The 27,351-nt window shown below is 38.8% G+C and overlaps 1 protein-coding gene across 1 annotated transcript in view; it reads right to left on the bottom strand.

The window, feature by feature from the left end:
• Positions 1 to 27,351, bottom strand: part of stx18 (syntaxin 18) — a 155,006-nt gene that overhangs the window by 66,456 nt on the left and 61,199 nt on the right. The window contains exon 2 of the mRNA XM_060851389.1: positions 13,349 to 13,416. Coding sequence (XP_060707372.1) covers positions 13,349 to 13,416 — 68 coding nt within the window. The remainder of the gene's footprint in view (positions 1 to 13,348; positions 13,417 to 27,351) is intronic.

The raw sequence follows: 27,351 nt of genomic DNA, 5'->3' as shown, positions 1-27,351 counted from the left end.
CCAGCTCGAAGCTCCTGTGTTTCTTGGACTAGCTGAAAATTATGCTCTTGGTTCCATTCGACTTCCTGCCCATTTCCACTATCTGAAGGGATACACTCGATTATGTTTGGTAACCTGAGGTTTCAATCCTATGCAGGCCACTATTACTGATTCCAGCTAATTTAAAATGTGATGGCAAAAAATGATGTCATGCCAATTTTGTTCTTCGGTTAGTTGCAGAAGAGTTAATCTTGAAAAAACAATTATTTTATTAGGCTGCAAATTACAATATGCTTATGTCATGAAATTCATGAAGCCTCTTTTGTTCCAGCATCATTTACTACCTTTCAGTCATTATCTTATTATCAGGGATTGTGCTGTATTACTAACTTTGAAGAATGACCAACAGAAAAAAACATTAAATGAGTTATGTGACTGAATACCTCTCGACTTTGATCAGGAAATCGAAGCCAAACAATTAACTATAGAGGTCTTTCCATAATCTTGGAATTACTTTGATCTCAGGTTAGATGTCATCCAGAGTAGACCTGCCAGAGGGTAACCAAACTCAGATGGCTACAAAACATTATTTTTAAGCCTAAATTTAAGTGCATTTAATGCTGGCTTTAAACAAATGATTGGCCACATTTGCTGGGACATGGCTAAATTGCTAGGTAGCATTTATCTAATTCCCTTGCCTTATACTCAACCACAAAAGTAGCCTTGGACTATTTGAATGTCACTCACAAAACACAAATACTTGCCAAAATAATATTTGAACAAGAGAGATGTTTTGCTGTGTCAAGCAAAATATGCAGCTAGAGACTGTTTAGCATCAAAAACTACTCAACCTATCACCTATTGTACTGTGAGAGCTTCAGTGAACACTTGTAGTATCTATCACAAGTCCTTTACGTAATGTTCTTTTAAAGAACAGATTGTATTTTTTTCTATTAATTCACAGGGATCAGAGCACAATGTACTGATATGAAAAGTACTTGAATGATTGGAAAAAAAACTGGCAACATGCAATAATTTACTAAAATATCCTGGAATATCTATAAAAGCTTGAAAATCAGGTCAATGACGCAATGCATTATAAATTAGGCAATATTAAAAGGAATTAATTGTGGTTAAGAATAACACTAAATTCATTGCAAGTCTCAGCTAATTCTTACAGCCTTCCAGCGAGACACTATACGCCCTCATTATTATACACATTTTTCCTTAATTGTCTCTGATATCCTATTAGTAAATGTATATTCATTAGGCACAGGATCGACAGACTAAGTAGACCGTAGAGGTTTGGAAATTATTTTTCTAGCCACAATCTCATCATCTCAAGTTATGAATATGAGTCTCGCCACAAATGTGGTATCACACAGTCAGAAAGATCCAATATTTATTGACTGGTCTTTGCAGAGTTGGTCAATCTCACCCAATTTATAACACCTGACTTGTCTAGACTTGGTAAGGGAAAGTGATTATCAGGCAAAGTCCCAAAGCCCCATTATAACCACTGTGAATCTTGCTCCAAGTGTATATATGAAGGATTGCAGATGTGCATGACGGTCTTTGGAGGCAAACGGCCTGACAACATTGAAAGTCTTGCTTCACGTATGTGGAATAGCCAATTAGTAAATATGGCAGAAGGCTATTTATTATTGTCCATAAGCTCCAACATCAGAACAGGAAAAACAACAGAAGAAAATCACAAGCAAAATTGAAGCAGGGCAAAAATTACCAACTGCTCTTGAAACTCCATTAATCAGACACATTTCTGGACTGAAACAAGTCAAATATTCTACCATTTGAAAACTGCTTTTAAAGCCAGCTTTATTATACCCCACAACAACCTGCATTCATATAGCACCTTTAATAGCAACAAATCAAAGTAATTCACAGGAGTACAATAAGGCAAAATGAGACACCAAGCTACATAAGGAGTAATTAAATTACATTGTCAAATGTTTGATCCAAGACTTAGATTTTAGGGAGAATTGGAAAAGAAGATAAGTAAAAGAGGGAATTACATTGCTTAGCACCTAGGAAGCTGAATTACAATCACTGAGCTCAACCTATAATAACATAAATACTTGTACTGACTGTGATCAAGTATTCAATACACCATTATAATCTTCAAAGAAGAGCTGAAAAATGTGTTGCTGGAAAAGTGCAGCAGGTCAGGCATCGTCCAAGGAGCAGGAGAATCGACGTTTCGGGCATAAGCCCTTCTTCAGGAAATGAAGAAACGTCGATTCTCCTGCTCCTTGGATGCTGCCTGACCTGCTGCACTTTTCCAGCAACACATTTTTCAGCTCTGATCTCCAGTATCTGCAGTCCTCACTTACTTCTTTGAAGATTAGAAGAAAAAGTGTTAAAACTAAAACCATACCTTTTACAAATTTCAATGGGCTTTGACATTGAACTATGAAATAAATGTTAGATTTAAAACAATAAAAAAAATCAAATATTGATGCAAGATTCGTGTATATAACATTTATGATATCTTTGGAAGTGCAGAAGAAGCAGGAAACAAAAAATGGGTAATTAGCATGTAGATGATGACTTCAGCCTCCCTGATATTTAATTTGAGGAAACCTCTGTTCATCCACTACTGGATGCCAGACAAGTTGCAAGATAGATCAAGTAATAGAAGGGTCAAACACCTGGTGTGGGTTTGACAGTAGTATTACATCAAAGAAAGAGAATTATGATATCGTAAAAAATAGTAAGCGTATAGTTTTGGAAGATTTTAGAATTCAGCAACTTGGAAAGCCAAAAATTGATTTTGAAAGAATAAAAATGAAATTATGAAAGTGACTAGCAAACATCAAAAAGGTTGTAAACAATTCTGTAGATTTTGAAAGGAGCAAGAAATTACTGAAAGTATACATGGTCCTATTCAAATCAAATTATAATGGGGAATAAGATAATGTCAGACATTAAACAAATGCTTTATATTTATCCTAATGTGGAAGAAAAAAATTCTGGAAATAATGAGCAACTATAGAGTCACACAGCATGGAAACAGTCTCTTTGGTCCAACTCATCCATGCCGACCAAGTTTCCCAAACTAAACTAGCCCCATTTGTCTGCAATTAGCCCATATTCTCTTAAGCTTTCCTATTCATGTACCTGCACCTACACTTCCTCTGGCAATTCATTCCACATACAAACTACCCTCGCTGTGAAAAAGATGCCCCTCAGGTCCCTTTTAAATCTTTCTCCTCTTCCCTTAAAAATATACCTCCTAGTTTTCAACTCCCTCACCTTAGGGAAAAGACCTTTGTTGTTCATCTTATCTACGCCCCTCATAATTTTATATACCTTACACTGGAGTGAAAAAAGTCCCAGCCTATCCAGCCTCTCCTTACAACTCAAACCAAGAGTCCAGTGGGAATGAGAACTAAAACAAAGCAGTACAAGTATAGAAATAGGAAAGAAAGGAATGGGACTAAGTGACAACAAACCTCCCGTATCTGATGACTTCCATCCTAGGGTTTGAAAAGAGACAGCTGTATCATTAATGAGTGTATTGGTCTTCTAGAGTCCCTTTGGTTCTAAAAACATTGCTTCAAAAGAGTGGAAGATTGCTTACATAGCAGGCCTATGCATGCTATGATGAAAATTTTTACAAACTGGGAATTAAAGATCGGTTATCCTGGCAGCAGTAGGAAGGAAAATGTTGTGATCTATTACTTGGGATATGGGATGATTAGATTAGATTAGATTCCCGACAGTGTGGAAACAGACCATTTGGCCCAACAAGTCCACACAGATCCTCTAAAGAGTAACCCACCCAGACCCATTCCCCTCTGACTAGTGCACCTAACAATATGGGCAATACAGTATTGCCAATTCACCTGACCTGCACTATGCCGCCCTAGAGAATGTTCTGCTCTTTCTGGTGCTGAACTTGGAGACAGGAAGGGCAATTAATTAGGTGAAATTGTTGGGTGGCTGAGCCCTAGTTTTTTTTTTGCCTCCGCCAGAGTGATGTTGTGGGCAGAAAGAGCCTGAGTCGACCTTCCTACACTACCGTCAATCAGGGCCCCTGAGTGGCAAATTAATGATCACCTAAAGCCTCATTCTGCTGTTGCCAACAATCAGTCTCAGGCAGTCCTGCCACATGGTAGCTAAAATCTTGCAGCCAGCTTGTAATCACCTGGAGGTCGCTCAAAGAAGAGTCTAATTCAGGGACTAGACATCGGGAAGAGGTTGCCTACTGAGAACCATTGCCCTTCCCTTGCTGCCACCTCTCTGTCCCACATTCTCCAGCACGCATGACCTACCCATGGCCTGCCCAACCGACTGCAGCCACAGCTCTCTGCCACCTCACTAAACTGCTGAGCAAAAAGACCATAGGCACATCTGAGGCCTTGATTTGCCAGAAGGAAACAGCATGGGTCTCTCATGGATGCCTTGATGTCTCAATAAGGTTCTGTCCATGAAAACAGGGCACTTAAAAAGTCATTGTATGATTAAAGTGTCAATATGGATACATTTCACCAATCCAGTAAGCTTTTTTTTGTGGATATAACTAATTTGAAAAGGAGAGTGCAACAGTGGAAAGAGAACCCATTGAGGGGATCCAGTAGCTTTGAATAAATGGATCATGTTCAGGCAACTGGACAACTGATATAAGGATTTGGAGAACATGTGTCATCCGGGTTGCAAGTTTGGATTGGTTGAAAGAGTAAGAGATCATTATTCCACAAAAGTTAGGCTGGTCCATTTTAGCTGAGTAATTAAAGTACTAAATCTTTTTAGCATTTTAATTAGTATCACACAAATTCTATGGCCTTGAAATTAATCTTTTTACTGGTATGGAGTCTCACTTTTAATTGTTGCAGATCAGGAAAAAAATGAATTAAAATTCTTACTTCTGCACTTTTTTCCTCAAACAAACCATTCTTTCTCTCTCATTATTTTGATTTCTGGACCTGATGTGAAATTTAATTCATTATTCTAATACGTACCCTCTGATTCAGACTTTTTGCTCATTATATTTCAATTGATTGGTTAAGATGATTGGTATGCTGTTCACACAGGGGCCTGATACCCTGTAAAGGCCATTGTACTATTTGGCTCTCTAACCTACAGCAATGATTACTACAATCAGTCACAGAAATGAAATGGGTAAAAGCCAGGTTGGCACTCGATATTATTGCATTGGTAATAATAAATTCCAACTCTATGTTTATAATTGCAGTTATAAAATTGCCTTTGGCCAGTAGCAAAACACTGAAATGGCAGTCAGAAGGAGCCATTAAATAGAAATCTTGGTTCCATAATATTGTTTTACCAGCTTAGCGGCTGTAGAAATTGCATCTTACTGCACTAAATAGGCAAATTAACGTCTGACTAATAAGTAATTTGGGACTTGCATAAAACAAGTTGGGACATTTGTGAGAATTAAACAAAATCATAAAAGATTCATTTTCAGAGGAAGGCACTAAACAAGAATGAAGATCGCAAAAACTGAGTGTATTATTTCATTGCATTAATAAAGTTCCATGAGTAAAATGAGATTATGATATTAATACTTTTGATGTGACGGATAGGAGATCAACAAGTTTAAAAATTCCACACATGCATAACTTAGTTATTCACAGCCACGTTCACATTATATTTTTCTTGGGTAGCATGGGACAAGGGAATTTAAGTTTTATCTTTAGTGTAATCTTTGGTACAATGAAGAAAGTGGGCATAGGATCAAAAATGTTAATCTAGAAAGAAAACACAGGAAAGGAAGTTAAAAGCATACAAATTCAACTGGGAAGTATGTCCTGTGGGGTATAATTTTACAACCAATAAAACTTTACTATGCTGGGGTTGTTGCTAACCACAATTCATTGCCCCCATGGAAAAAAAAGACACATGGTGCATTGTTGGAGTCTAGTATCTTCAAAACGGAGTTTCAGCAATGCATTGTTCCGAGCATCAGGTAAAACGTATATTCACTATCGTATATCAAGCAATCTGAATGGAGTATATTAAGTATTAAATTTATAAATTAATTACCAGAAGTGTTTTTATTTCAAATGGCTTGATGAATAATAAAAGACAATTGGCAGTATTTCACAATACAGTATTTGCTTGTTAAAAAGAACATCCCAAATATTCTTTGAGAAGCCAATTATTCCTTGAAAGCCAACTAGAGATCATCAAACATGAGGACTGGCCATCCCCTGAATTATCTGTTTCAGTTGAATAGGTTGATGGCCTGATACCTGGACAAGTCACTCAGTGGAAACATAGTCTCAAGAAAGGAAAACAAAACACAAGTACTCTGAGAACACTGAAGCAATTTGAAAGCAATCAATATGTGGATAACTTAATGAGAAGCATATTTGAAAACATTGACTAGTCAATCTCCCATGCTGTAATGTAAGCGCAATCTTTAAGTCTGCCAGGATAATTGGACTTGGATGCAAAAGTAATTCAATCTCCATTTTAAACTCATATGGACAGATATTAACTTTCTTAAATCAATTCACTAAGAAAGAATTAAATCAGATCTGTACATCATGCCCTTTCTTTTAGTTCCATTATAACTACAATATTGCCATCTGTAACAGAAATTGACAGTGCAAACATGTCACAGTCTGAGTACACTAACCTGCCAAGGATGTTGTTGCTGTGAATTGAATCTACATGATGAGAGAGGACTTAACCAATGAGATGTACAATGTTATTCCAGCACAGACTGCACATGCAAAGTAATCCAGTTGCTTTCTTCAGCACTCATTTTACTTTATACTCAGCACCAACTTTGCACAAGCGAGGTTTTAGTTTTGAGAACTGAGATACAAATCCTCTGTAGGGGACAATAAGTCAAATCTTCAACTTTGATGAGGTTTAAGTGAGGGCTTGGAGGGAAAATAAATGACGGACTACGATCTCTTCTTGAGGCTAGGAGAAAGTGAGGAGTGCAGATGCTGGAGATCGAGAGTGTGGTGGTGGAAAAGCACAGTAGGTCAGGCAGCATCTGAGGAGCAGGAGAATCGACATTACGGGCAAAGTTGATCTTATAGTTGTCACTTCACAAATCATCAGGTTGTTGAACACTTCAAAAATATATACTGGTGAAGAGCACCTGTTGCAGTAGGACTGTTGATATCTCTCAGGATGACAGTACTATCACTAGCTCTGACCATCCAACATAAGGCAATGCCAGCTGCACATTGCAGGTTACATGAGATAGTAGTGAAAGCCCCTCCTGGCAGTAGCAGCAGGTCTGGTCCAGAACACATGGCCATCAACTGGGAGGGACCAAAATCCCATTCCTTATTGACCGGATATCTTTCCACTATACTCTCCTCTCTGGCTTCAAGTTTCGAATTAAACAACCAATATCCAGCTGATGAAATTATTTTCTTTAAATGAATTACTTTCAAAAATTCATAATGCTAAATGTATTTACTCAATCCATTATAATCAACATTTTTTTTGTCCTGAAATACCCTCAAAATACCTAATTCTACCTTGGTGAATAACTTGTTGATATTTTTCAGAATTTCCACCCTTATACTAACGACTGGTTTGTACACCATTTTCTACTTATCTTGAATCTTAACACCACGTTTCACAGTAGTAAAATGCACTTGATTTCAGGACTGTACTGAAAACAAAAAGTAAAGCTTGTGATGATCTTTGGTCCAGAAGCAGTACGATAAACAAAGTTTGCATTTTAAAATGTATGTGGAATGTGCAATTGCTTGAAAATATTTGAAAAGGACTTTCATGAGTAATTATTAATTCTAAAGAGAGAAAGTTTAATCTCTTTGAATAGCTTAAAAACTCTGTGGCCTGGAGGCAGTACCAAAAGGAAGGAAGTTAAGATACAAATGCCATGTGGCCAGAAACAGAAGACTGGCAGAGAAACTGTTGATATAAAAAGAACAGGAGCACTTAGAAGCAGTGTGTGAACTAGCTAAAAAAGATCCAAAGTCTTGAAAACTGCGTAAAGCTTTGAGATGTTAAAGAGCTGATTTTTGTTCCCCCAGAGCTGAACTGAGGTGTTATTGGTTTGTTGGTCGGAAAGGAACTCTGAAAAGCCAAACGATCAAGAATGTAGTGACCTAAAGGGAAAAGAGGTCATAGAAGTGTGCCTTGCTGATAATAACTGGACCTGTGAAAAAGAAGTGAAAGCTGCTACTGGATAGGACTTTCAATGAATGAATGTGAACAAAAAACACCATATTGTATAATTGTACAGTGCCATACATGCTGAAGAGGATGCTTATGGTTGTACAATACATATTTTGTTTCATCCACTATTTTCTTCATGGCGGAGGGGGGGTAATTGATATGCAACACTCCTCCCAAGGGAATTTTATGAAATGTCAACTGAAAGTTTCCAAGCTTCTTGCTACATTTTACTGTACATCTTTAGTATGCTTTATCAGCTTAAACCATGTGCCACCAATTGAATACTAAGTGGTTCATTTGGAGAAAAACCTTTGAACAAATAGGTGAATTTGCCTATTTATATGTTGTAAAATATGCGATGATTCTATGATTATTTTTTTTAAGTCAGTTAGTCCCAAATAAGTAACATTTCTCAGAACTTTGATTGGAAACTTTTCTTTTACAGGAGATGAGAACTAAGCATGGAAAGGTTACGATGAACTAATAGTTGAAAAGTCTTAGCTGGTGGTTATGGTATCAAGTTACTGTTTCAACACAAACCCAATGAACTTGTACATGTGCTGGATTGATTATGCAATTACTTATGTGGACTACACACCAAAAGAAGCGATGCACTTAGTAGCAAAATGACTAAGTAGGTGACAATTCTATATCTACCAATGAACAAGTGTGCATTTGTATTACATAAATGGCATGTACTGAATAACTTCAGTAACATACTGCCTCAAGAGAAGCTAAATTCATGTTATAAACATAAATGCATTGTATAAAGACATACAGAATTTTCAAAGATGAGTGCAGCTGAGGAGTCCATTGATACCATCAAAATCAAACTTAAGAAATATCCTAGCATACTTGTTGAATGATTTCATTTCACTTGATAGAACATCCCAACCAAAAGGCAACACATGCATGAGCCAAGATCCCAGATCCCAATCAGTCTATGTAAAGTGCTTCTTGACATTATATCTGAACATACCCCTTGCCAGTTTATCTCTACACCCAATTATTGTGCAATGAAGATTTATTTAAAAATATTGAAAACTAATCCTTTCTGTTCTATTTGGTATCTTGTACATCTCTAATAAGGCTTTATCTCCATACTTTTCATTTCAAGACTGAAATGCCTGAGCGTCTCTCAGAGATCCAGCCCAAGACATCAATTAGATGAGAGGATGTAGTTTTGTTAAATTTCCCAGTCATTTTCTTTTAAAAATTGGCTTTGCAAAAGGCGTAGTTTAGAAAGGCAGCATGTGACTGAGCCATAAAGACTGGGTCCCAAGTTTAATATTTGCTCTACTGCCTGTAGCTAAAGTAACAGTCAGGTATTTTAAATCGGTTCAGCATCTTCGAACAAGGTGAAGGAAAATTAGTCTACGTTCCAATCGCTATTCACGGCCTACACTGTATATATTAGAGTAATGGATTAATACAGAATCAGGCTTGACAGTGATGGTCTTCCATGATGAAATAATCTGATATTAGTCATTGTCTTGGCTTACACCTGAAATGCCAACTCTCCTGCTCCTCAGATGCTGTGCTTTTCCACCAGCCCACTTTTTGACTTATGTATGTACTGCCTTTTAGTCTATACAATAGACATTAGGTAATGAGAAGCTTATTTATTTTTTAAAAATCGGGCAATACTCAGGGATATTCAGTGTGTACAAAGATCCATATTTAAGTATTTTATTGTTTCTACTCTCCTCTGGCTCAAAACAATATTTTAACACAGCCGACCCACAACAGCTGTTATAGATTATGTTTTAAACAAAAAAACATTTTCTTTCTTTAAAAAGTATTTACAGAGTTACTCTGATGTACAATACACAACTTCACAGTTTGCTCTCTTACGCCAAATTTGAAACTACAGGCTGTACTGTTTTAAATACTAATTAAATCCCATTCAAAGAGCAACATTGCTCTCTTGTCAAAAAGAATCACATCAGATTCAAAATGTTAACTGTTTGACTCTGCACAGATATTGCCAGACTTGCTGGGCTTCTTCACAATTTTCTGTTTGCATTTCAAAACTGACGAATCATGTTCATTGGCTTTCTGTTAATAAGGCTTAGGAAATGGAATGAATGGCCTACTTCACTTTATTATTTCCTTCAAGCCTTTTCTCTGTCAATTCATGTTTTGTACCAGAGTAACCCATTAACCACGCATTTAAGCCTCTTGTGCATTGTAATTTGATTTACTTGTTGACAATTAGGAGCAGTAGAAAATACAGCCTGCCGAGCCTGCGCTGCCATTTAATACGATCATGGCTGATCAAACACTATAGTGACTTTTATCCATACTAACCCTTCAGGCAATAATAAAACAAAAGTTCGTCAACCTACACTTTAAATATTCTGAAAGACTAAGCTTCTGCAGCTGAGTTACAAAATTCGAAAGATTCACAATGATCAGAATGAAAACATTTTTCCTCATCTCAGTCTGAAAAGGCATTTGCCTTATTTTTAGGTTGGGCTCCAGGTTCTATATTCCCCAACCAGGAAAATAATCTTATCTGTTTCTACCCTATCTATCCCTACAAGTACTTTGTAGATTCCAATGAGATCATCTCATTGTTCCAATATCTAGAGAGTATAAGCTTAATTTACATAATCTCTCTTCGTAGGCCATCCTGGAGCAAGTCTAGTAAACCTTCACTGCACTCCTTCTATGGAAAAAGTATTGTTCCAGAAAAAAGGAGACCAAAACTGCACACAGTACTCCGAGTGCAGTCTAACCAAATTCCTACACAATTAAAACAAGACTTCACTACTCCTGTACTCAAATCCTCTTGTAACAGAGGCTAACATTCCTAATAGATTGCTGCACCTGCATGTTAGCCTTCAGTGATTTATTAACAAGGACAGCTAGGTCCCTTTGTACATCCACATTTTCTAACTTTTTACCATTTAAGGAATACTCTGCACATCTGTTCTTCCTATCAAAGTGGATAGATTCACATTTTCCCATGTTATATTCCATTTTCCATTTTCTTGCCTAATCATTAAGCCTGTTCAAATCATCTCGAAAACGTTTTAAGTCTTCCTCACAATACAAGTTCCTGCTTAAGTTTGTATCATCTGTAAATTTTATATTACATTTGGTTTCCACATCCAAATCATTGATATATATTGGGAACAGCTGAGGTCCAAATACTGATGTTTGTGATATCCCATCAGCCACAACCTGCCAAACTGAGAATGATCCATTTATCCCTACTCTGTTTTCTGTCTATTAGCTAATTTAATTAATATCACCTAATGAAGGAGCAGTGCTCCAAAAGCTAGTGTGCTTCCAATTAAACCTGTTGGACTATAACCTGGTGTTGTGTGATATTTAACTTGTGCACTCCAGTCCAACACTGGCATCTCCAAATCATATTATAGGTAAAGTCATACAACTAGGGTTTTAAGAGCACCCAAATGACAAATATTTCATTTGTGGATATACAGTATCTTCTTTCAATTTTCTCTAACTTCTCTTGGTAATGCAATGACTTCTCGATGGCATCATTTCAACAGCCTTCAATTAAATATCCATGGGTAGGAAGACAAATTGCTTCTGTGCCTAAGTTAGCAAAACAATGAACTAGCAGTCTCAAATCAAAAAAGAGAAAATGCTGGAAAATCTCAGCAAGTCTGGCAGCATCTGTAAGGAGAGAAAAGTGCTGATGTTTTGAGTCAGTTAGACCCTTTGTCAAAGCTCCTTACTGATTTTCTCTCCTTACAGATGCTGCCAGACTTGCTGAGATTTTCCAGCATTTTCTCTTTTTTTTTAAGTTTCAGATTCCAGCATCCGCAGTAATTTGCTTTTATTTTAGCAGTCTCAAATGTTCAGTTTACATTATGGGTGAACTTTAATTCACCCTGAGCTGAAGTTTGAAGCAGTGGCACTTAATCAAGTTGGAGGGTATAGTTTAGGGGTCCGCTCACCTCCTGGCTCTACTCTCAATGAGACAAGAGTTTGAAAGTTTGTGGACAATCTCCCTACCTGACATCAACTGATGTCTGTAAGTGGACATTTAATGACCAGTTAAAAGGCCCCATCCAACCACTGGCCGAGACTCACCATGCAGAGGGCCCAAAAGCAAAAGCATATCAGGTTTGTTGACTTGGGTCGTTAGAGGTGGGGCCTGGGGCTTATCTACAGGCACACAATTTCTGATCAAGTGAACAGATCAAGCCACCACTCGGCCCTTGGTGCTGAAGCGTATCCCTTCCTGTGATCCTCCCTTCCACCCTCCAAAACCTGTCATGGTGACCCTATTCCTGCCCTCACTCATCTGATATCTGGGCCACGTAACCAACAGCAGCCACTGCGCCTACTAGCATGATTTGCAATGGACAGTCTCCAGCTTCTGATTGGCTGGTAGCTCTTAGGGCAGGACTTCCTTCCTGAATTGGTGATCCTAGGAAGACCTTTGGCTGGCAGGTTAGCAGGCCTGCTGCAAAACAGATGACATGGGGCTCTCATTGGCTCTCCATCTGGCAGGCAAAACCTCTGTTACAGAGATCAAATATCGCTCCATATGGTACATCAAAACACTAACCCATTAGGGAGTTGACCCATGAAGTGTACAGATATAAATAAGTATGTATTAGTCAATCCAAACATCACCACAAGTGGGGTGGGTGGGTTGGGGTGGTGACAAGTGACCTCGTGGACTAATAATATAATGGACAGGTAATGCAGAGGCCAGGTAAAGCTCTAGAGACATGGATTCAAAACCTAGCATGGCAGCTGGTGGAATTTACAATCAAACACAAAATATGGAATATAAAGCTCATCTCAATAACTTTGAGCATGAGAACATCAGGTTTCCCAACCACCTTTAGGGAAGAAAATCTGCCATTCTCAGCTGATCTGGCCTTCAAATGTCTCCAGTTCTGTCGCAACATGATTCCTAACTATCCTCCAACAGTCAGTTCAAGAGCAATTGGTGGCAGCAACAATTGATGTTCTTGTCAGTGATATTCATATTCAATGAAAGAATTAAAAGAAAGGGCTGATAAGTTGGTTTCCATTGCAACACTTTCACTACACCAAGACTGTGAAATGGATGCCTACCTTGCTCAGGTAATTTAAATGCAGCGCACTGACAGACTGCAGAAAGAGTTCCAGAACGGAATCACAGCAATAAAAAACTTTTATTAAAACATGTTTCAGAACCTTTTGTGGACCAAACTAGAACAACAGGCTACTGCAATACCTGCTAGCATTGATGTAATCTTTTCTGTGCTCCAGAAGAAAATCTTTCAACTTGCTGATGTTGTTGAGCTGAAAAATAAAAACATACAAGAAAACCATTGTTGATTTAAAAACTGAAGACCTTCCTCTTTTAATCATGAAAGCGTAAACAGGATCCAATTGCAATGTCATACAATTCGCCTTTCATGGTCAGATAGTCCATCAGGCCATTCCCCTTTTTGAAAAAGGTCAAGCTTTGCTTTTGGAGCAGCACAAATCTTTACAGTAATCAACATAGAGCGCAATGTTACAGATGCCATGGAGGGAACACTGCAATACAATAATGGCCTTTGTCTAGCAGTTTCAGCCAGACAATAAACAGACACAAATCGCCTCTGCTGGAACCCTGATAGTGTGTGTTTGAGGCTGATGTTGCAGATTATTAGCAATAACATTTGTGATATGGCATACACGGAGACGATTTGGGCCACTGCATCAGTGCTTGAATTTTGAAAGAAATATTCAGTGAGTCCCACTCTACTACCCTTCACTTTAAGCACAGAAAAAGTCCTGCCTTCAATTATTTATTCAATTTCCTTCAGGAAGTTATTAACAAATCTGCTTCCTACTACCTTTTCCTCTGGCTACCAGCCCTTAGGCCATGTGAACAGTTTCTCCTTGCTTATGGTTATTGAGACCCTCTACAATTCTGAACAGTTCTAACAAATTTCCTCTTAGAACTGGGGAGATTAAGGAGAACTGTAGGTTCTCCATATAACCAGAGTCCTCCATTGCTGGTATCAGCACCCGCCCTAAGGCCTGTCATAGATAACATCCCATGTGATTATTCTGCAAAGAAAGAGAAACATAGAAACATAGAAAAATACAGCGCAGTACAGGCCCTTCGGCCCTCGATGTTGCGCCGACCAAATCCTACCTAACCTACACTAGCCCAATAACTTCCATATGCCTATCCAATGCCTGCTTAAATGACCATAAAGAGGGAGAGTTCACCACTGCTACTGGCAGAGCATTCCATGAACTCACAACCCGCTGCGTAAAGAATCTACCCCTAACATCTGTCCTATACCTACCACCCCTTAATTTAAAGCTGTGTCCCCTAGTAACAGCTGACTCCATTAGCGGTAAAAGGTTCTCAGTGTCTACCCTATCTAAACCCCTAATCATCTTATACACCTCTATCAAATCTCCCCTGAACCTTCTTTTCTCCAATGAGAACAGGCCCAAGTGCCTCAGCCTTTCCTCATACGATCTTCCTACCATGCCAGGCAACATCCTGGTAAACCTCCTTTGCACTTGTTCCAATGCCTCCACATCCTTCCTATAGTATGGCGACCAAAACTGCACACAATACTCCAGATGAGGCCGCACCAGAGTCTTATACAACTGCAACATGACCTCAGGACTCCGGAACTCAATTCCTCTACCAATAAAGCCCAGTACACCATATGCCTTTCTCACAGCACTATTTATCTGGGTGGCAACTTTCAGAGATCTGTGTACATGGACACCAAGATCCCTCTGCTCATCCACACTACCAAGTAGCCTACCATTAGCCCAGTAATCCATCTTCTTGTTACTCCTACCAAAGTGAATGACTTCACACTTAGCTACATTGAATTCCATCTGCCACCTTTCTGCCCAGCTCTGCAACCTATCTATATCCCGCTGTAACCTGCCACATCCTTCCTCACTGTCCACAACTCCACCGACCTTTGTGTCATCCGCAAACTTGCTCACCCAGCTTTCAAGCCCCTCCTCTAGATCATTTATCAAGATGACAAACAGCAACGGTCCCAAAACAGATCCCTGTGGTACACCGCTAGTAACTGCACTCCAAGATGAACCTAGTCCATCAACTACTACCCTCTGTCTCCTTCCAGCCAGCCAATTCCTAATCCAAACCTCTAATGCACCCTCAATGCCATACCTCCGTAGTTTTTGCATTAGCCTACCATAGGGTACCTTATCGAACGCCTTGCTAAAATCCATATACACCACATCTACTGCTTTACCCTCATCCACCTCCTTAGTCACCTTCTCAAAGAACTCAATAAGGTTTGTGAGGCACGACCTGCCCTTCACAAAACCATGCTGACTATCCTTGATCACATTATTCCTATCCAGATGTTCATAAATCTTATCCCTTACAATTCTCTCTAAGACTTTGCCCACAATAGAAGTGAGACTCACTGGCCTATAGTTACTCGGGCTGTCCCTACTCCCCTTCTTGAACAAGGGGACCACATTCGCTATCCTCCAGTCTTCTGGTACTATTCCCGTTGACAATGACAACATAAAAATCAAGGCCAATGGCTCTGCTATCTCCTCCCTAGCTTCCCAGAGGATCCTAGGGTAAATGCCATCAGGCCCAGGAGACTTATCTATTTTCATCCTTTCCAGTATTCCCAAAACCTCCTCCCTACATACTTCAAGGCCATCCATTCTAATCACTTGTGACTCAATATTCACACCAGCAACAGAGTCCCGTTCCTGAGTGAATACTGACGAAAAGTATTAATTTAGTGTCTCACCAATCTCCTCCGCCTCCACGCACAACTTCCCACTACTATCCTTGACTGGACCGATACCTACCCTAGTCATCCTTTTATAAGACAAATCTTATTTGCACAAAATCAGTTACTCAAGTATTCCTCAACATTATTGACATTACTATTTTTCAATAAATGATTGATGAAACAGCAAAGCATAGTTAAGCAAACACGTGTATTCTCTTTTATTCCTCCCCCACCCTGTCCTACATGGCAAGATCACAAGCCAATGAGATGAAGGCCATTCGGCCTACTGACTCTGCTCTGCCACGCTGAGATCATGATTAATCTGATAAAACCTCAAATTCACTTTCCTGCCAAGTACGACATGTGGGCATCATTTGAAGAGACTTGTCGACACATTGTTAATGTTACAAATATAACTGAACCTCCTTAAGTACATCTCATGAAGACAGCATGTCTAGTATTTCTACAAGATCCTAACTGAAACAATGCAGACATTCCCAACTTTAATTTTAGTTGGAAATGTTCTCATTATAGTGGAAGCATGAGTGAAATCCTTTGTTTACCAAGAGGTTTACACTAAAATTTTAACCCTGAAGCAGGACCTGCAAAATAAAGTGGAGCAAAGTAAACTGTCAGACTTGCATTACATAAACTTTGGATTTGGTACTGTATAAGCAATATAATGTGAATGTACAATTAACATCCTAAGAAATCACAAAAGAGCCTTACTTAATTAATCACAGAGGCTGCTCATGACTAAATTCCTTCATGGAAGTGGAAATATTATTGATCCCAGAAGTTCATAGCTCCTTGAAAGTGGAGTCGCAGGGAGATAGGATAGGGAAGAAGGCTCTTTGGTATGCTTTCCTTTATTGGTCAGTGTATTGAGTACAGGAGTTGGGACGTCATGTTGCGGCTGTACAGGACATTGGTTAGGCCACTGTTGGAATATTGAGTACAATTCTGGCCTCCCTCCTATCGGAAAGATGTTGTGAAACTTGAAAGGGTTCAGAAAAGATTTACAAAGATGTTGCCAGGGTTGGAGGATTTGAGCTACGGGGAGAGGCTGAACAGGCTGTTTTCCCTGGAGCGTCAGAGGCTGAGGGTGACCTTATAGAGGTTTACAAACATAAGAGGGGCATGGATAGGATAAATAGACAAAGTCTTTTCCCTGGGTTCGGGGAGTCCAGAACTAGAGGGCATAGGTTTACGGTGAGAGGGGAAAGATATAAAAGGGACCTAAGGGGCAACGTTTTCACACACAGGGCGGTACGTGTATGTAATGAGCTGCCAGAAGGAGTGGTGGAGGATGGTACAACTGCAACATTTACAAGGCATTTGGATGGGTATATGAATAGGAAGGGTTTGAAGGGATGTGGGCCGGGTGCTGGCAGGTGGGACTAGATTGGGTTGGGATATCTGGTCGGTAAGGACAAGTTGGACCGAAGGGTCTTTTCCATGCTGTACATCTCTATGACTCTATATTTAAAATCTGAAGTAACGCAACTCCACGCTTAAAAAGTTAATTTTCAATGACAAAAGGGTTGAGTGACAGAAATTGAAACTTAAAAGATGCTTTTGAAAATTCACATATTTGAATTGGTGAACCCTGCTTTTCTCTCTGACATTTAAATGGTTCTCTATTGTAAATATAACAACTTCACACCCTTCACATTTCTGAATGGTTAACCTTTTAACAAGAAATTGATATAATAAAGTTCCTGGAAGAAAATGGTAACTTGGGAATGACTTCCTGAACTGAACTACACACGCTAAAATGTAGGACGCTGCTGTGAAATTCACTCCTTATTAACAGAGTTCTGCTGGTGTGCCCCAATTCTTACTGTAAATGAGGCCACTGCTCCTGCACAAAGTCACGAAACTTGTTACTCCTGCAAAATTAGTACAACGAAACTAATATAGTAAAATTCCTGAAAAATAATAGAAAATAATAAACTATCTCCAAGGCAGAAAGAAACAGTGGTCTATGAGCAATTGTTAAATCTACATTTGAAATAGAGCGCTAATAAACCACGTGGGCGGCACAGTGGCACAGTGGTTAGCACTGCTGCCTCACAGCGCCTGAGACCCGGGTTCAATTCCCGACTCAGGCGACTGACTGTGTGGAGTTTGCACGTTCTCCCCGTGTCTGCGTGGGTTTCCTCCGGGTGCTCCGGTTTCCTCCCACTGTCCAAAGATGTGCGGGTCAGGTGAATTGGCCATGCTAAATTGCCCGTAGTGTTAGGTAAGGGGTAAATGTAGGGGTATGGGTGGGTTGAGCTTCGGCGGGTCGGTGTGGACTTGTTGGGCCGAAGGGCCTGTTTCCACACTGTAAGTCTAATCTAATCTAATCTAATCTAAACTTTGAGGCGTAGTACCCCTGTGTGTTCCCAACTACGAACACCTGGTGGCGCCATGGGGCTGTTAATGTTGAGAACTTATAAAAAGACATGACAGGTTAGTTGAGAATTATCCAACTTTGCAAGGATGAATTAGAACTGAAAATATGAAAGCAGGATTAAATTCTATGACTTAAAGAAAGTCCAAATACTGAATTAGTTACTTAATGTCTCGTTTAATAAAAGCAATTAATTACTCCTGTACTTTACTGCAAGCAAATCAACTTTGAAGCAACTTTAACGCGGTTGATGACTGAGTGGAATTTAGTGCTCTCCCACTCTAACATCCTCAGTTCGGAACCTCCAAGTTCAAATTTCACACTAGGACTTATTGGTCATGGAAAGTGTGCTCAAAACAAGACCCAACAGATCAACTACCAGCTCCAATGACAGGCAAAGATAGCAGGGCAGACTACTGGCTGGCCATTCTTCTTTATTTCAAAAATATACTTTATACATTAAACATATCTTTATATATGTGCACAGTCACTAAAGCAGTTTGATTCTGTATAGTAACAAGTGAAGAAACAAACACTGGAGTTTGACTCTATCCACAAACCAAAGGCATTTCTGCCTTGTACAAAATTATATTTACATATATTTGAGGTACTGGGAGGGTCCAATAACTGAACGGACCTCCATTTAACTCTGACAAAGACCTTAGCTGGTAGTCTTTCTGCACTGTGCCTTGTCAACAGCTGCCCCAAAGCTTTAGTGCATCCCTCAGCACGTAATCCTGGAGCTTGGAACGTGCCAGTCTGCAAAACTTGGTCAAGGTCAACTCCGTGCTCTTGAAGACCAACAAGTTTCGGGCAGACCAAAGAGCATCTTTCATCGAGTTGATGGTTCCCCAGGCAGAGTAAACATTTGTCTGGGTGTGACCTGGGGAAGAGACTGTAGGGCACAGAGTCCTGCGTCACAGAGGTACTTGGGATGAACCTCGACAAAAACCACGGCATCTCTCTCCAGACTTCCTTTGCAAAGGCACATTCCAGCAGATGAGTGACCATCTCTACACAGCCACTTCAAGGGCAAAAGCAGTGGTGCAGGGAGCCCAGTGTACGTGAAGGATCTCACTGATCGTGCGCTTCTCACCACCAGCCAAACAATGTCTTGGTGCTTGTTGGAAAATTCTAGAGATGAGGCATTCTGCCAAATGACTTTAACAGTCTGGTCAGGGAACAACCCGACAGGATCCGCCCTGTCCTCTTCCAGCAGGCCTTCACTGAAGGAAACAGCAGACCACTGCACCTTGACAAGTACTGTATATCCATGAAGTAACACAGAGGACCACTTTTGCCAATGCAAAACATAGCAACAACAGAGAGAGCAAGCTTGAAACAGTGTTACTGCAAGGAGTTTCATATTTGTGATCTTCCTATATTAAATTTATTGGTAACATCATAAAACTAACATCCATAAACATTACACAACATTGCACTAGGTATCTGCTTTGAACTTTTATAGACTAAGATGCCAAAATTAGGGACTTGCACTTAATTCACATGTATTAAAGACACAGTAATTGGAGAAACATTTAACAGGAGCTTATTAGCTTGTGCGAACCATTTTTCATCCAGACAGACATTCTGGAGTTCTGCACACATAATAAACCTAAAAGCATTAAAACATTCTCAATGCTTCAATGAGAATTAACATGAACCTTTATTACAATTACCATTCCAAATAGTCTATGCACATATCCATAACCATACTTTTAAAGAAAAGAAGCTTTGGAGAATTCAAAATTAGTATTCAAAGATTTGCAAACTTTATATACATTACCAACAATACTGCCAGCACAGCACAGCATTATTACATTAGCTTCAATCTGTTAAACAATCATGTGGTAATGAAGATGGACTTTTGTAAATCATTTCCCATTCATGATCAAATCACAATTTTCTACAGACTGAAAGTATCTTACAACACTTTGATTGTAGAACTCCAATCACTAAACAAAGGGGTTTTATTTAACAAAATAAATTTCACTACATTAACATTCAGGTAGAAAATCAACCACGTCGAGCTATCCTAATAATAATAATAAAGGTTCACATCCTTCATTTCAACCAAGCGTATGCTATTTCTAACACAAATAGAAATTACTGGAAAAGCTCAGCAGGTCTGGCAGTGGACAGAAATCAGAGTTGATGTTTCAGTTCCTCAGGAGGTTCAATAGGCTCAATATTGCAAGCTGATGATTTGTTAAATTGGGCTGGGAATTATTTTTGAGTGGGTGCAGATAGATTATAAACACGATTAGTAACCGGGAATGACTGAACAGTCAATAGTTTTAATGTTAGCATTTCCCAATAGGTACCTGAAACTTCTGAGCAAGACTTTTCATTCAGCAGTGAGGACACAAAAGAGAAAAGAGAAAAATCAATAAATCCAATCTGTTTAAAATGTACAGTTAACATAAGCAATCGATTACTCCTCTACTATACTGCAAGCAAATCAACTTTAAAAGATTCTTTAATGACCAGATACAAGTGGTATAACTTAAGTCTTCCCTTCCCTCAGAAGTGAGGGGCACTTGAAGGGCCCCATCTTCCTTCTTATTAAGTTAGGGCAAGAGGGATTGTAGGTGATCTTCGAGGGGGACAGAGAAGTTCAAGGGATCATTCCAGATACAATTGTATTCCTAATCTAAAAATCATGAACAAGAATATTAAATCTTAAATGTATTCACATCCTGTGATAACTGTGAATTTTAAATGAACAATTTTATTGCAAAGGACTGTAGGACATACCAAGCATTATTCTTCAGTTGAAGCTGCTCACCAATTGAGTCTTAAAACGTGTACACTGTTCAGCTACCTTAAACAGCAAGTACAATAAACATTGATATAATTTACTTTATTTCTGCAGATGTAACTATTGATGTTTCGTGCAGGAGCCCTTCATCAGGGATCATAAAGGGCTGATGAAGGGCTCCTGCCCGAAATGTTCATTTTCCTGTTCCTCGGATGCTGCCTGACCTGCTGTGCTTTTCCAGCACCACTCTAATTTTGACTCTGATCTCCTGCATCTGCATTCCTCCTGTTCACCTAGATGTAACTATTGCACTGTTGATAACGCAGAGCATCCATATCCGAATGGGCGAGATTCCTACAATGCACTTTATAGGAAAGGTTGCATAAATAACAATCAGGTGCTTGAACCATCACACATGGGAGAGGTTAGATGTGCCCCACTGCTCCTAGGTAGGAACTCAGATCAGATTGATTCAGATTCCTAGTTCAGTAACTCACTGCCGGTGTCAATTTGGTTCAGTTAGCAACCAGCATGCATCCCTCAGAGCCAGCAGGTTTATAGGTTCAATCTCCAGTAGAACTATTGAAGCATTAAAGCAGGCTGCTGCATCCTGAGGTAATTTACAACTTCAAACTTTGCACAGTGAGATATCAATTTCAATGTGAGGAAACTGTGGAAATATGTTTAAACTGGCAATGAGGGCTGGTTTTATTTTATCTCATTCATCTCACATCATGTCAGTCCCTCCTCTAATTTTCCTCTTATATTATTCTTATTAATGTCTTTTTTTGATGCCAATGATTTAGGCTCATTTCCAAACACTACTCGTCAATGGTGTCATACATGCCAACTTTTTTCTACTGTAACAAAACTAAATATTTCAACTTGTGATGAAATCCATTTTCAGTATTCTGTAAGAATGCTGCTTTCAGGGTATATTCAGTACCAAGGATGACATATTTGACTGTTTCAAAGTATTAGTAACATCGGGGAAGTGCTTATTGCAAGGTTTTCAACAGATCAAGGCTTGGGACTCACTGAAGAAGAGTTCAAAGATTCAAGGAGTGAATGGGAAAAGGAGAAAAAAGCCAAACAGAGTCAGATACAGAGTCTATCTAAGGACTGCTCCAGTTAGCTGTACTGTCTGGGAAGACATGCTAATCTACATAGATCCTATGTGGGAGACCCAATGAAGAGGAACAATTGGATGTCTTTGTACAATAAGAGCTCAGATAGAAGCTCTCCAAATTAGTGAGTCAGGACTCAGAAGACATCCTGAGGAACTGTAAAAGTGAGAAGGTCACTGTTTGCGTGGTGAAGGAAGTCATGAGGGATCAGAAGAGGTCTTGAAGCTTTAAGACTTGATTGTATCTGAGAGAGTGGGATTGTAAAACTCATATATGGTTTTTGCTCGATCCAACTTGTGCAAGATTGGAGCTTGAGAGACAAACCCAGGGGCAAGGCCACCTTGGCGAAGCTGGCTGTCAGTGAAAAGATGGAGTTATGGAGTTAGTGAATGTGTGCTGGAGTTGAGTTTCAGTGCTGGGGGTACTTAGAATAGTGAAAAAGAGGGTGATGCAGTCCAATGGTTCCTTATGAGAGAATTTCTAGGCTAGATCTGTAAACGTGAGGAATTCTAGGCCGTTCTGTTGTTCAATGAGATTCGATGGCCCACTGTCCTGATGAAGGGCTTATGCTCGAAACGTCGAATTCTCTATTCCTGAGATGCTGCCTGGCCTGCTGTGCTTTGACCAGCAACACATTTGCCACTGTGTCATTAACGTCCAGCTGGGGTGAGATTGCTATAAGATCCATGGGACCTGCTTTGTCACATTTACTATCTGATGTGCACTCAGTCCCTTCCCCATATTTACCATGTTAATTTTGGATGTTCAAAAGTTGTTGTACATCTATTGTGGATTATATTACAATTTTAGCACTGAATAATAAAGTTTACAATTTTCTCAAAAGTGGATTTTGTGGTTTTCTTCTACTATCAAGTCCCCTGGATCACTCACTTTTTCTACATAACAAAATGCTGTTACTAAACAGACTGTAATATTAATTTGGTAGTCTGATCAAAGACTGTAACAAACTTCATAGCTACTGTTGACCCAACTTACAATGCGTCATTGCTAACAGACTTGAACTACTCCACCTGACTGCAAATATACCTATTCCACTCCAGCATACTGTTAACGGACCCAGCTCTATCTCACAATTCACACACTCAGTCTATTCCCTCGAGGTTTTAACTCGTTGGGTCAGTTTCATCCTCTGCCTGTCAGAAATCATAACACTCCCTACCCCAGTAAAAGATCAAGAAGAATAGTGGTAAAAAATAGGAAGGTAGAAGAGAAGAAACAGGCAAAAGGTGAACTTAATGAGGAAGTTAACTCAAAAATAAAAATAAACTGGGCAATAAAGGTGACCTTAAAAAAAGAGAAAATGTAAGAAAATGAACTGTTTATCAACCAATTTGCCTAAACACAAATGTAAGTATCTCTATATTATAAACTATTAAGATAACTGGCTTTTTTGGCAAGATGTAAGACAGAGTTAGTAACATAAATCCCAACCCTGCAGGAGGCTTGCATTCCATCAAATACTTCCATTCTATTCCTTGTTAAGATCACTCTACTGTGTAATGTATCCATTTGGTTAATTGAATTAATGTAATCATTAACCAAATGGCTATATTACACAGTAGAGTGATCTTAGAAAGAACAAAAACACTTAAATCATTTGACATCTATATTAACTTACCAACAATCAGCTTTTTCACTATAACTGCACTTCTGTACCCAATACGTCTGGGTTAAAGATAGGCTCCCTCAACCCCATACAGTAATGTTATTTACAATGCTGCAAATTGAAGAAGGGACTTTAACATGTAAATTTAGCAATGCAAATTAAGCTTGGTTTAAAAGCATGCTTTTTTGGCTGAAACAGAAGTTACTCAGAACACAACTCAAATTTATAGCAAGCCTGTGATGACTGATTTAAGTCACTAAATATTCCTAAAGTAAACTACTGGATTACATTAGCACTGTGTGTTTAGACACACAGGGCAAATGCTTACTCATTTAGTGGACATTTTTCATCCATGTATAAAATGCTTTCCTTACTGTCAGGAAGCTTTAAATAAAGGATGAGCTTTGAGAATGAACAGTTCCAGAAATAAGAAATAATGCAAGAATTAAATAGCACTACATGAAAATACTTTCTAACCACAAGGTCAGCAGTATGGTTGTTAAAATCTACCGGGTAATTCTTGACTTACTGAAAAGCAAATACTGATATTGTCGTAATACTTTTTTTTAAAACAATAAATGGTCCAATTACAATTGCTAGATGACTTTCAACATTGTCAGTTTATAAGTTTAGATAGGAACCGTCTGAGATTTCCCGTCAGTTCTAAAAGACACTTGCTGCAGTATTTAAATAATCTGCTAGAGGGCATTAACACTTACATTCCAAGATGAACCCTTCACAGGACAACTGCTGCGTTTGTGGTTGATTGGTCTTTCTGCATGTGTACGTTTAAGCTCAGATTCCCACTGCCACGATGAAGGCTTTACACTAGGTCATAGGGATCAATTGCTCTTGTAATTCAAGACTCTAAAGAGTAACTAATACCCAAACAATGAAGTAGGGGTGGCCCAAGCTTTAGGGAAATGAAGACCCAGGAGACAGTCAGCCTGGCTGCATCTAATCTCATCACTGAAACTATACTCTGTTTCTGTTTTACATCAGTACAGGCAGAAAACATAGCTTACTTTTAAATAGATCATGAAAGAAATTTGCAAGTCAAAAGTTAAGATTTGATCCATATTTTGAACACTAAGTTGCATTCTCTTGATAGCATAAACAACAAGTCAAGGAACTATACAAAGCTGGTCATCCTGCTCCTTAATAATGCAATCTAAATATTCTGATGCTTAAACCAATCTTACTTCACACTCTATGGAAGCTGGCTCTAATTTAGAAAATACATGCTGAAATAATATCTACGGATTTAGGGAATGATCTACTCCACTCAGTTTGATCTGCAGTCATCAAGAACACAAGACCTCGCTCTTCTGGTGCTACCAGGTCATTAATATTTGATGATGCGTGCCTTTTCATTGGTTTTATGATGGGCCCTTATGATTGTAGATCTGCTTTAGCACCATCTGCATGAGTGTGCCGATGTAAAAGCTCTTACAATATTAATGGAACAAAACTGACATCATGTGAAGCTTTTTTCATATACTGTACTGACCCCTAGAACTCAAATTTCCCATTTAGTCTCATAAACATTTGAGAGACATAAAACAAAAATTAAATTAGTTTAAGTTACTTAAACACAAAGGTCCACATGGATATATGTTACACAGGTCCACTAATCACATACAGGATCACAATCCAAATAAGTATTTACTTGCAAAACACATGTATGGATGTTGTAGTATGGCAACTGACAGTTACATTTTTCTGTATGGTGCCAACTATTTGATCAGGAAGAAGTGGCTGTTGAAGTGAAAATTTTGAGTTGCTGAAATTGCCAGGTACTCCGATGCTACCTACTCCCCCAAGCCAAGCTTTGTTTCCCTTTAGCTAAAAAAATTTGGAAGTAAGCCCTTGAAAATGAAGGAAAATAAATAATATGCAGTTTCCAGTCAATCTGCTGTCTTATTTAAATGAGCAAACTCCAATGTTTTGCAATGATGAGCTACCACAGGGACACGGCTATCAAAATAGTTTAAAGTCATCCTGATTTTCACTAATTAAACTTCACATTCATTTACAGAATTATTAAATTATTTCGATATTACCAAACTAAAAATGCAACCTCTGGCCATAAAGAGGCCGCAAGAACAAGTTGGCAAATGGATTGCAAATGGACATGAAAACAGAACTACAGAACAGAAGGAATTATACTTTTCATATACATGAAAGATGTATACTTATATAGTTTAGGATTTTGTAATAATACAATTTAATATAAAAACAAACAACAATTGCATGTTTGAATACTTCCATGATAATGCTTTTATAAATTGCTGGATTTTAATGCGCACCTGTACAGATTGTAATGAAATGTTACCACCTAATCAATGTGTTAGTCTGGGATCAAATGTTAACTGATCAATATTTGATAATCAACTACTGATCATACTTAAGCCTTAATGACAAAAACTGGCAGAATAGTGAGATCCTGAAGGTGGAAGGCAGAGGTCTTGTGAAAATTTGATCACTGTGTCAGAACACCAGAGTCAGAAAAAAAAACCCTGCCTCTGTACTGATCATATTTGTGGAAATCACCTTATGGCATTCTGTCACATCAAAAATACTGTTCAGGAGGTAAAATATCTACCTGAAACTGGAGGGCGTTAGGAGGGAATGGAAAACGAAAGAAACATAAATCCATGCCTTGTGAGAAACTATTCTTGCCAGACTTTCTCATATGGATGCCCCTACTACCGCCACCATTGGCTACTTGATAATCCTCAGGTGAAGGAACCCAAATCAATTTCTTCTCCCTTGGTGTGTGGCCAATAAGGTCAGTTATAACATTTCACAGTCACTCTAATGAAATCCATTAATTCAGTATAAACCAGCAACTATGAAGACATTTTCATCCTGTTCACAGAACTGAACAGAAGCACACTTCAAAAGTTGAAATGGCATATGTGCTAAACCATTCCACAATCTAGTATTCCACAGCCAAACATTTAGAAACAAGCTTCCCCCCGCCCCAAAGTTCAGTACACAAGAAGAGCACTTTGTGGTTTGATGCCCCTTAGGGAGTTGAAATTAATAAACAAACAGTGTACCTTGTGGCATGTTGCTTGCAGAGTGATCGACTAACATGTTCCACACAGCAGATTTTTGCTGTGCCATCAAAGGGAGGCAGAAAGCGGAAGGCAGATAGTCATTTAAAGGAGAAGGAGGAAATATCAGTACTCTGGGTTTCTCTCCTTTAAACCTGAAAAGAGACTATATATAGCTGAGCGTTGCATACCCTTTTTTACAGCGGTAGCAACTATTCACATGCTGCAAAATTAATAGGAGTGCTCTTTACAACTGGTGTTTATTGCAAACAATTCTTTTTGAGTCACATTTAGAATTTACTAATGTGCTTAAAAATTGTAATAGATTTTAAAGAGTCCAATCTTACTTTAAAATTAAATTATTTGTCAGGTTTTTGGAAAATCGGTGGTGAATGGGATTAATGTGGTAACTTTACCCAAAGAGTGAACATGAGTAGAATGGACTGAATGGCCTCCTTCTGTGCTGTCACATTCTATTTTAATTAAATCCACAAATGACATCTTTAATTT

The sequence above is a fragment of the Hemiscyllium ocellatum genome, chromosome 36 (assembly GCF_020745735.1).
Source record: "Hemiscyllium ocellatum isolate sHemOce1 chromosome 36, sHemOce1.pat.X.cur, whole genome shotgun sequence".
In the NCBI taxonomy this organism is placed as follows: Eukaryota; Metazoa; Chordata; class Chondrichthyes; order Orectolobiformes; family Hemiscylliidae; genus Hemiscyllium; species Hemiscyllium ocellatum.
This window is presented reverse-complemented; position numbering and strand designations above follow the sequence as displayed.